The following is a 12,436-nucleotide window of genomic DNA, read 5'->3' on the forward strand; positions in this document are numbered from 1 at the left end:
TGTCACTTTCTGCCACCAGTTGGGCTCTGCCCACAAAAAACGTCATCTCTGTTTGCAAACACACAATAGGTGTATTTGCATGTACAGTTGTAATATAGATGTTTAAAGGGATGCAAATTTACCCACACATTGTTCCAAACCTGTATAAATATCTTTGTTCTGCTAAACACAAAGCAAGATATCCTGATCAATGTTTATCAGTTTTGGTGCACCATTCCTGCTTCCCGTTTAAATCTTCCTCTGTGTTCAGAAGAACCAAGAAATGTATATAGGTTTGGAATAACTTGAGGGTGAGAAAATGATGACAGAATTGTCATTTTGAGGTGAACTATCCCTTCTTCAAGCTCTGAGAATTATAGGATTACTTAACTTCTTACACGTTAAATATGATTATGTATTACGCATTTGTGTTTACTGTTTGATGAGCACTGCAACATGTGAAACACCTGCATTGCTCAAGAGAAAACACATCTGATAAACACAAGTGACCTGAATAAACGTGAACACATGCAAATCAAAAATACATGACTACATACATAAAGGTCGGCACACATGCAATACACACAGATATACAAACACACACCCATAAATACACACTTGCACATGTAAACACACAGAGATACGAGATAAACCAGGAAGCAGACAATAGTATGACCACTTAAACTGCTTCTGTGCAGTCCTATGCCTACGACTCAGTAATAGAAGTCATAAATTAATTTAAGTCTGCATATAGACATACATCATGAACAATAATGGCAATCAATAACATAAATGTAATGATCAAATAAGTAACTAATACAAAATCTAAAAATAGTTCTTTGTCCCAGATTAATGCAATTATGAACATATTTGCATGTTTCTTACTAGCCAAAAGTATATTTAGATCTGTATTGAATTTTACAGTATAATCTTGATATCCAATGCTCTGTCTCTGAAACACATTACACACAGCATGTCTGATATCATTCAGTGATAAAGAGGAAGTCATCAGGAAACCACTTAAACTACACTTCCTGTCTGTTGCCTAGGAGACGAGCTTAATTTTTACTTCGGTCTTTTCTGAAAAACACATTATCAACAGTTTGTCTATCTCAGCACGTTAACATTCACCAACTGCATAGGTACACAATTTACGCTTTAAAAGTCCAGCTGGGGATGCAACCAATTCAACAGCTTCTAAAGAGTCTTTATTTTAGGCGCCAAGCCACATGCATGCATTCCCTTTGTAGTCCATATGCACTGGTGCTTACACCCAGATGGTTTCTATTCAGATAACAGAAAGATAAGCAGCCATCTTTAACAAGGACAATTGACTCCCATTACCAATGCACAGACATTAACTCAATGGGCGAGTTTCTATCACAAAGCACTGATTCATTGCACAGCATTTTCTAATTTTAGTTACTTAACAATAACATACTTTTACAGCACAAAGAGCAAACAAAAAGCTATTATGAAAAGATAGGTGGTGCACTAAATATGATAGCACTTTACAGAAACTATTTACTATACATAAGGATTATTTACTAGGCTATTTAGTTTGGTCACTAAAATGAAATATGGAGAGTAGTGTTAAAATAATAACTACAATAGGACATTAGTTGTGTATAAATATTTACATTATGCATTTGACAGAAGCTATTATCCACCTAAGCGACTTACATTACAAGGTATATTTTTTATCAGTACTGGTTGGTTTGTTTAATGTCTTTTATATCACTATCGCTCTTTTGATAAAAAAAAACAAATACAACTCTAATCAATATTTTATGTCTATATGTAGTAAGCAGTGTTGTAGTACTCGAGACTCAGACTCAGTCTTGGACTCGGTCTCGAGACCATATTTTAATGGTCTTGGTCTTGTCATGGACTCGTGAGCATTTTTGAGTCGGTCTCGACTAGGTATGCTAAACAATTAATCGCGATTAATCGTTAGCAGAATAAAAGTTTTTGTTTACATCACATATGTGTGTAAACTGTGTATAATAAATATGTATATATATATATATATATATATATATATATATATATATATATATAAATATGAACACATTCATGTATAATTTTAAGAAAAAAAAAGTATATATTAAGTATTTATATTTATATATAATATAAATTATACATAAATATACAAATGTATATACACATGTAAACATTTCTAAAACATATACATGCATGTGTGTACATTTATTAATACAAAGTTATTATACACAGTTCACACACATATATGATGTAAACAAAAACTTTTATTCTGCTAACGATTAATCGCGATTAATCGTTAAGCATCCCTAGTCTCACCTCGTACTCAAATACATTTGGAATCTGACTTATTCTCGAGTCCCTTTTAAAATATATATTACCGTTTCTTTAAACTGATGTAAAATTGACACGAACAGTGATTGGTGATTTTTTGCGCGCATCAGACTGGGGCGAGGTCAGATGGTCAGACCTGAGGAGGTTTTTGCACTGTCCAGTGAGATTTAAGCATTAGATAAGCCGTTGTTACCCAAAATGATAAGACAGTGGCGCTAAAACACAGAGAGGCACTACACATACATTTCTCAGACCCAACTTTATGTGGACTCGGTCTTGACTCAGACTCGACCTTTTCTGGTCTTGGTCTTTACTAGGACTCAACCAACTCTGGACTCGGTCTTGACTCGGACTCGAATGAGCTGGTTTCGAATACAACACTGGTAGTAAGTGAGATATATAGTAAGTGAGATTGTCAGTCCATCATTATAGCCAAATAAGTCACTAAAAAGTGATACAAAACCCTACAATATCCTGTTCGACACCCTGTCATGGAATATTTTGTAATCATGACCAGTTGACTACATTATCCCACTGATATACACAGTTAATTACCATAATGTCCCGGCACGTGTCCAACCATTTACATAAAAACGATGACACTTTTGTTTCTGATGGTAAACAAATAACTGCTTATATTATAACTGGTCCTGCACATGCAAAGCAGTAGCTTTCATTAAAACTGTGGTTTTGTGACACTGCTGTTATTATTTTGTGGAGGTTGGACTGCACAAGTCTTAAGGTGTGATCAGATGCAGTGGATTTTTTCACTTTTTTGCTCGATAACATTGTCATTTCGCCCATTTGGTTTAGCTAAAAAGACAGCAGTGAGGTGATGACACCGCTGTATAGGCTGAAAACCAGATCTAGTGATCACAAAGAAGTTAAAACCTCCCCTTTCACTGCGTTGGATTCCAGGATTACTGCTAAATTCTTTACAAGGGCTGCACTTGTTAGGGCAAGCAAAGACACCATGTCAGCAGCTTGCATACTGACAGGGCGGAGTGACAGAAAGAGAGAGAAACAGAAACAGAGAGAGAGAGAGAGAGAGAGAGAGAGAGTCAGGGGTGTGTCTTATACATTTAGTTCCTCGAGGAAGTACAAGTCAAATTATCTTGTTACTGTGGTGTGAGCATAAGAAGATAGACCTCACGTGGTGGTGGATTTGTTTGATTTGACCCAACTGAAGACATTTCACAATCAAGCGCTGGATTTTAAACAACTGATCTGAGCGCAGACAGAGGACAGAGTCTGAAAAGTAGGAGGGTGAATGAGAGAAAAGTCAGGTGAGTACTCTTTGGTCCTTATCTGTGCATTCTCCTCCATCATCACATAGAGAGAGAGATGTGATCATTAACATGTGAGAAAAGAAAAAAATGATAATGCATGGAATACAAGGGTTGTTAAAAAAATTACACTTTCTTACCTTAACAAAAATGTTTTATGTTTGTTTAATATTTAGAGATTTGCTTCGTTTAATGGTATCTGTTTAAAAATACATTAAGGTTTTCTCACAACAATAACAAGTTCAAACCTGTTCCTGCCATTCAACCACTCCCAAATAAAATGCGCAAGACACAGGGATAGGTGATGTTTCATCGGGTGAACCACCTCTTAAAGTACTGTCCAGCAATCTGAATAAACTAAGCACACCTTCTAGATCAGTGGTTCCCAAACTTTTTCAGTGTGTGGCCCCCCAGCGTGTGGCCCCCCTTGCATTCCTTCGCGGAAATTTGTGACAAAAACTCTTCTAAAACTCAACATTTTAATAAAAAAACATTAAATTATACAAAAAAGTAGTGCTTTTGGTTAGTAGCCTTATTTTTTTTAGGTTTAATTGCACAGAATTCATAATAAATTAATGTATTTCATAAAATGACATAAAACTGGGGCCCCCCTGGCACCATCTCGTGGCCCCCAGTTTGAAAACCACCGTTCTAGATGACCATATAGAAATAAAGTGTGTGATGGCACCATGACTCCATTTAACTTTTAAACAGTGACCTATCTAGAGCAAGCACTGCCCCAGTAGCCCATACTCTCACAGCAACAGTTAATGAGCTTTGTTATAGCAGCGAGTGTCAAGAGAGATTAGAGGTTATACGTTTAACTGAAAAGATTTGGTCTGAAAGCTGTGCCATAGTTTCACTTCCTTTTCGATCAGTTATGCACATGGTTTGAACATTCACAAAAACAACTGCTGCGGCTAAGTCGGACAGACTTACACAAACACGCTTACAAAAGAGTGTCTGTAAAGTAAAGTATGAAAGGGACAGGCAGTATTGAGTAATAAGGGACATTTTTCACAATGACAGAACGTGACATCATCACATACACAGATCACACAGTTCAGGTGCCGTGACAGAGAAGGGCGAGACATAAGCAGAAGTCTTAATTTGATTGATATCTAATCTTAGTGTGGTTTACGAGAAGCGACCCGAATATAAGAGAGATCTATTTTGCGACTTCTCTTTCATGTGGACAGGCTACTGCAGTGATCTTAATCGAAATATGCACGAATGGCCTGAAACAAGCTTCTCCCCCACAGACATCTAAAACAGGACTTTCCACACTCTCCTATTGTTACAAAGTTTGTAAAAGTCAGGTTTGTCCCCTCCGAATAAAAACCACACAGTGTGGGCTGTCAGTTGCATACTAAAGTCCAACATCGTTCGAAAGCAGGTTTTGACCTGTTGTTATGCCACAAGGTTTGTGCTGTGACTTGCTGCTTTTTAATGACAAGGTGACTGTGGTACGCGAAAATGATTCCTAACATCCTACAAATCCCCTGGGCTTCATCCACAGACACACACACACACACACACACACGTACACACATGTGCTCACACACAAACCCTGCAGGCTATACACTGAAATCATCTGTGGAATGCTAAATATTTACCTTGTCGGTGACAAACCTTTCAATCTGAAGAGCGGAGAGATATGCGGCCATTCTGGCTCACTGTAAATTGGGAAATCAGAAGACTGAGCCATGAAATTAATGAATTTGCTTGACTAAAATTACCTTAGATTTTTATGACAGGATATTCAGGCTTCTGATAGTCACTCTTAATCTTGACAGGTGTGACAGAATTCGATGTCTGCCTCACAAATCCATGAAAACCTTTTATGCGTTGAATACCTGAACTTATACCACGTGTCTGTTGAATGCTGTATTCTGATTGGCTAAGAAATGTTTCATGGGTATGCATTAATTTCTGATAACTGCACACCTAACTTGTCAAATGTCTTAAAAATAGGCACCAGAGCAATGTTTGTGGTAACCTTGGTATAAGAGGAATAATTGAATTATTTGAAAATAATGCACACCCGCGGTGTAACCATTGCACCTTGGGTGTGCATTATTTTCTTATAATTCAATCGGCCGTCGTCAATTATTCCTTACATATTTAGTCTTCTTAATCCATTTTACATATTTTTGAGAGAAACTGGATATTAAAAAAAAGAAAATAAATCTGGAATTGATTAAAAATTAGCATTAAATACTAGAATTGAACCAGCTTGTATAGTTTTCTGATACAATGCCTAAATGGCTATTTAGCTAGTTTACATTATCCAATAGGTATCAAGCCCTATGATGTCAGCAGGACGGTAATGTTGTTTCAGAGGACGTTAGCACAATACTGGCTGAAACACTGTATTGGTAGAGCATTGCTTTAACAGTCCAAAGGTCACAGATTCAATTCCACATGATAATAAAAACATACAGCGTAAATGCACTTTAAGGCACTTTGGATAAAAGCATCTTCCAAATGCATTAATGTAAATGTAATGTAAACAACTGACTATCCATTAGGCTGTGATCAGATCAGTTTAAATAGAAAATGATGACTGTTAAACTGCTTTTCCAGTTTAGCTGAAGTGTACAAAATGCTGATTGTACAAATGGTTTTGATGGTCTTGTCGCAGAAATTAATGCATGATCTAATGCGCTCAATGTTTCTTTAACTGAATAAAGGAAATAATAGGGAAATGAAACTAACTGTATTAAAAACTAATCAGGTTGGTTCTCCGTAAAACAAAACTGGAAAACATAACACAGGCGATGGTTGCCCAGAGATTTGACATCACTTTTGGCGCGCTTCGGTTCATTTAAAAGAACATAGTGTAGATTTGCACATTAATGTATTCTTGGCATTTAAGAACTGCTACGCACTGCAAACAAGGATCATCTTTGAGCAAATTAGTCTATTAGCTCATACTTTTTAATAAATGGTAAAGAAATCAACAAAATCTATTTTTTCTTGCAATAAGGGAAGCAAAATTTATGCAATCTGTACACAAGAGCATCAACACATTAATAAATGTAAGACATTCTTCCAAGTACATAGATGCCTGAATCTTGATACAATCTTACAGATTCAAGTAGGAACTTGTGAGTAAGATGCAATGATGTTCTCTCCTATACTTGTCTTTGCACGTCCTTTTGAGCACACATACTGTAAAGCCCTCCTAAACTATGCTATGTTGGACGATCCAGAGACTATAAGTGTCTTTTTGGGAAATTGTAAACTTCTTATTCCATTGAATTACATAAAAACACATGAATTCACATGTAGTGAAAACACTGAACACATAATGAAAACTAGTGGTGGGTGCACATACTGTTGTTTGGATTTCTTGTGTCAGTTATAATGAGTGTGTACTGCTGACGATAATGACACATCTTAGGAGTCTAGAGAACAATTAGTGTTGTTTATGTAATTTATGGGCAAAGATAAAGTCCTACATGGCAGGACCTTCCCCTGGTGGGCAAGGTGTAAAGACGCTACAGTCAATGGGGACTTCCCCATGATGGGACTCTAAGGGGGACTCCCTGACAGTTCAACTGAAGAGTACATATACTAATATACAGAAGACTTTTCCAAGGGGGATATACAATACAATACCTTAATCTTGTCTCAAAAACATAACAGCTATTACCTGTATGATTCTTCCAGAATCGCTCTACGACTAACATAGCCTGAAATAGCTTCTCTGAAATGTCTGAAACATCAGTATGCAAAAAAAACAGTATATCAGAAATACCTTAAAGTTCTACTTCAGCCAAGATTCTCATTAGGCATTGATTCATGAACACTTTTCTGTCCCATAAGACCACGGAAGCTGAGGAGCCACCAAATTATTAAAAGTTAATAAATGAAAAATACTGGACAAATGTGAGCTCGAAAGATCTTTCAAGTGTAGTGTATGCTACAAGAAATGGATTCCTTCTGATTAAATTTGCGTTGTGAGTAAATTATGTTTGCGGTTATGTTAGTACACCACAGGTAAACAAACCCGTCATAGTTTCACATGTTCTGCAAAGAAAGTAAGAGACTGTAGACTGGAATGCTTGTATGTTCTTAATGTGGAATTCAAAATTTTGTCAGTGTTTTGAAGCACACTGGGTTATAAATATTATTTAACATATATTTATACTAAAAGTTAATATGAAACTTACCTTTTGGTTTAATCAGGAATTTAAAGGCAGTTCAGTGGGTCTAAATGTGTTATGGACTTTATGTTAAAGGGATAATTCACCCAAAAATCAAAATAGTGTCATTTTCCTTTTGTTGTTTTAAACCTGTGTGAATTAAGGTTTTCTGATGAACACAAAATATATTTTGATAAATGATGAGCACACAGTAGACTTCTATAGTAGGAAAAACAAATACGATGGAAGTCAATGGGTACCGTCAACTGTGTGCTTACCATCATTTATCAAAATATCTTCTTTTGTGTTCATCATAAAAAAAGAAATTCATACAGATTAAGAACAACATGAGGATGAAACAATGATGACAGATTTTTCATTTTTAGGTGAACTATCCCTTTAACAAAAAAAAATATATGGCCCTATAAATAATGCTAACTGTAATATAAATGTATGGCAAACAAATGCATTAAGGTAAATTATCAGTAGGTGTTGACTTACTTAAATTCCTTTTCCTCTTCAGATATGGAGACGTTTAGCTCCAAGGACATGGCTCTCCAAGCCCAGAAAAAGATCCTGAGCCAAATGGCAAACAAGTCTGTCGTGCAGATGTTTATCGACGACACCAGCAGCGAAATTCTCGACGAGTTGTACCGCGTGTCGAAGGAGTACACCAGAAACCGAAGCGAGGCCCAAAAAGTAGTAAAAGATCTCATTAAGGTGGTGGTGAAGGTCGCTGTCCTTTTCAGGCACAATCGATTCAGTGATGAGGAGCTACAACTTGCCCAGAGATTCAAAAAGAAATTGCGCCAGGGAGCCATGACAGCCATCAGCTTTCACGAGGTAAACAACACCTGCACGTGTGATTTTGAGAGTGCTGTCCGTTTTCGCGTTAAATTTGCATTTTAAAGTTTATTAAATAATGAAATAAGTGCACTTCATTACAGTTTATTGATGACTGACACAGGGAGTTTCCATGCTATGGGTAGTGGTAAGGGTCATGTGCTCGAACCTAGATGACACATACGGCCGTTTTCTCAATCGGAAGGCTGTAGCCTACGTAGTTCGCATTTGTAGGCTGCATACGCCAATACTGTTTTATTTCAGAATATTAACAATTATAAAGTTGGCTGTTATTCTTAGTTAATCGTAAATTGTTGTAATATGGTTATGACTTGCGAATGTAATGCTCAGTTAACGTAAATAAACCAGGCTTGATGACGTATTGAGCCTGCATGCAACCTCCGGAAGCTGCAGCCTTCCGATTGAGAAACGGCTACTGACTGAAATGTATGGATTGAATGCACTGCAAGTCGCTTTGGATAGAAGTGTCTGCCAAATATATTAAGTTAAATGCAAATGTGGATATGTTGTTAAATAATTGAATGTATCAAAATAATAATAAATGGGTGTCAACAACCTGTTTTATCTTTTTTAATTTATGGAACAGCTGAGAAATTGGGTGCTTTGGTGCCACACTCAAAAACAACGAAAAAAATCCAGAATAAAAGCCCACAAAAACATGCATACACATTATGAAATAATTAAGTTATATATATATAATTTATAAGAATGTATCAATTTTATTAATAATTACTATTTATGTTTTTTTATTCTTCATAATCACTATTTAACATTTTTTAATAGATTATTTGGGGCCCTTCATTGGCCCCCATTTATCACCAGATTTTAACAAAGCAAGGCAGGATTGAAACTGAAGACAGATTTGTCAGGAGCCTAAAATGTACTTTATGCTAACTACAGTTGCATATTTCCCTTTCACAGGTAGATTTCACATTTGACAAGGCAGTTATGTCCGAAATCCTGAAGGAATCTAGGGATATGCTACTCAAGCTTGTGAACAGTCATCTTACAACAAAATCTCATGGACGCATCAACCACGTCTTCAACCATTACTCTGACCCAGAGCTCCTCACCCAGCTTTACAATCCAACTGGTTCCCTCAAACCCCACCTAACCAAAATATGCAACGGGCTTAACAAACTGCTGGAGGATGGGACGTTATGAGAACAGAATATGGACAGACTGGTCTCAAACAGGAATGGTATGGTGGACCACCTGTGAACTGAAACTGGGTACATTGCAATCAAGTGATGCAACAAGGACACTGTGGACTGACAAGGGCACGACACTTAAGTTTAACTTTTTTAAATAGTGTTGCAGTGTTATTAATAAACATTTAAGCATTCAGTGGCCTGATGATACTATAAAGACAAGTTGATGCTGTACCAGCCACTGCATGGAGTGAGCGCAGATCAAACTTTTTTTTTTTTTAATATTTTATATGAAAATGTTTTATCTCTATGAGACTCCAGCTGTATAGATTTCTTATTTTTCATAACAAAGGTTGTACCACTCTGCTGTAAATTAGATTGTATTGTCCAACTTGGTAATCAATCAAGACCATGCAAGCATTTTTGTAGGGTACTCTGTTAACACTGCCATCTAGTGTAAACACATAGCACTACAGAGAAAACCAATCCATTTTGACATTTCTGAGAGATATTTCTGTGAGCTACTGTGCTCTAAAATGGACAATCAACTAATAAATAATAACACAGGGGCCTCATCAATTGTTTATTACATAATTTAAATACAATAAAGTGCTGTTTAATTGTATTATGTGTGTCTTATATAACAGCTTTGTGCTTTTGCCAAACTTACTAAACCGGTAACAGGTTCATGTTTTAAATGGGTTCAAAATATGACAACATCTGACAGGTAGAATACAGGTTTAATTCAGGTAATGAATACTTTAGTTTAATTAATTTTCATAATCTTTTAACTACATGCCATTAAAAAAAAATTATCTTAATAGACCGCATGCAGAGCAAATTGTTAACTGAGGAAGATCTGCTTGCATTCATGACACTGAATGTAAATGTGTTGTTTCAGTATTTCCGTTTGGCACTAAACGCTTTAGCAAATTGTAAAAGTGCAAAACTTTATTGTATTCACAACGTTAACAGATCAATATCTGAAAGATGTTTTGTTGTGGCACATTCAATTAAAATATACATTTTGAATTTAGACCATAAAGATCTAACAGGTACCTGTGAGGTAGTATTAAATGTCAATTAGCAAATGTACCTGAATATCTCTGTTGCTCTGAAGCAGTAATAAGCACATTACACTCAAAACTTTGTCATAGCTTTTAAATTTTAAGAAATACAACAGTGTGGCCTTGAATTACAATTCACCTCATTTGTAGGCATTAAGTTTGTGAGTGCTATTACAACGTCAAGTGCATGTTAAAAGCTCTGGTGGCAGTTTTATATAACAGCACTTACAAATGTCTCACATACTGTAGCAAACTACTACATACCAGCAATCTCTTAAAAATATGCTGCTGACATTTTAATGCATGAAACCACTAGTGCAAGCCCTCTAAAATATTTCAAAAACAAAAAACAGTGTCTTTGAACAACCTAGATCAAAGCTGAAAGATCTCATCCTCTCGGTCCCTCAAATTCCTGGTCCGTTTGGTGATTGTAATGGGAATGGCTCCCAGTACGGGCTGCTGGAAGGATGCTGTGCTGGATGCTGGTTTGCTATAATAAAGCTGCTCCTCCATAAAGGAAAACCTTTAAACAAAGCAGATTTTGGAGATTACATTCCTCTCTTTACAAAAGTAAACAATGGCTTTAAACCAGCTGATTGTCATGGTAGCCCCACCCATGCACATCAAAATACATTTGACTTCCAATGTATTCTTGCTGTATGACTGCTACATTAACAAAACCTATTAAGCAATGCCAATATACAACTTACTGTTTCTCTCCCTCCTGGCAGGTCTTCACGGCAGCTTGTTTTGACTGACTGATCAAGCTGTCTATCTTTTTAAGGTACTCCACTGGGGACAGATCAGCATTTTCATCAAGTCTACTACAGTCTGTTTGGCTCGTGTGGGTCTGAATCTCGGAGTGTGTTTGTCGTGAGCTTGTTTCCTCCTCACTTAAATTGACTCCATTTGTGAAAGACAGAGACTCTGTCAGTACAGGGATGAAAAGGGACTCCTTCAGAAATATTGAATCGTTTGTGTACAGTCTGTTTGCCCTTTTGATTTGTTCCATCTATAAAGAAAAACAAATGGAGTTTTATGGAGTTTATCAGTCTAGAATTTATCCAGGAGCTTTATTGGTCACGTGCCACTGAGCATACAAGGAATGTGTTACCTGTTCAAGGCGTTTCTACAGTACAAACATGATAAGTTATACAAACACAACTTAAGTTACACAGATAGTCATGCATAAGAGAATCTGTTACTGCATTACCAGTGTAAATACAACACATTACAGTGTAAAATAGACACAAGTAATGACAAAACACTATATTGTTTCTATAAAGAACAACCAAACACAATATATAAACGTATTACGTTACCTACTGAATACTCACCGACACGCCGTATTTCAGTGACAGTCCTTGCAAAGTATCACCGGGTTGAACTTTGTGTTCAATTCGTCTTTGTCTAATGGGGGATAATGAAGAGGCCACAAGACTGCCATATGACCGGGTCCGGTGGCCACGGAGCAGGCCGTGTGTCCCGGATAGGGACTGTGTAGAATCAGCCGACATGGCCCAGGGCTCCAGGGATCAAACGATGAAGAAATAATAATGAACTAACAACATTAACTTTAGCCGACAACCTTGCGCATGTGGATG

General features: G+C 36.7%; 2 protein-coding genes across 2 annotated transcripts; one reads left to right on the top strand and one right to left on the bottom strand.

Annotated features, from left to right (window-relative positions):
- The first annotated feature begins 3,411 nt into the window (after positions 1–3,411).
- tnfaip8l2b (tumor necrosis factor, alpha-induced protein 8-like 2b) lies at positions 3,412–10,390 on the top strand. Its single transcript, XM_065298204.1, has 3 exons — positions 3,412–3,599; positions 8,274–8,593; positions 9,536–10,390. The coding sequence occupies exons 1-3, from the start codon at positions 3,584–3,586 to the stop codon at positions 9,776–9,778; spliced, it is 579 nt and encodes a 192-aa protein (XP_065154276.1). The 5' UTR covers positions 3,412–3,583; the 3' UTR covers positions 9,779–10,390.
- On the bottom strand, positions 10,336–12,349 carry lysmd1 (LysM, putative peptidoglycan-binding, domain containing 1). Its single transcript, XM_065245421.2, has 3 exons — positions 12,170–12,349; positions 11,543–11,844; positions 10,336–11,355 (listed from the first exon to the last, which is right to left on the bottom strand). The coding sequence occupies exons 1-3, from the start codon at positions 12,347–12,349 to the stop codon at positions 11,205–11,207; spliced, it is 633 nt and encodes a 210-aa protein (XP_065101493.2). The 3' UTR covers positions 10,336–11,204.
- Between the last annotated feature and the right edge of the window lie 87 nt (positions 12,350–12,436).

Source organism: Paramisgurnus dabryanus, chromosome 13, assembly GCF_030506205.2.
Source record: "Paramisgurnus dabryanus chromosome 13, PD_genome_1.1, whole genome shotgun sequence".
Lineage (NCBI taxonomy): Eukaryota > Metazoa > Chordata > Actinopteri > Cypriniformes > Cobitidae > Paramisgurnus > Paramisgurnus dabryanus.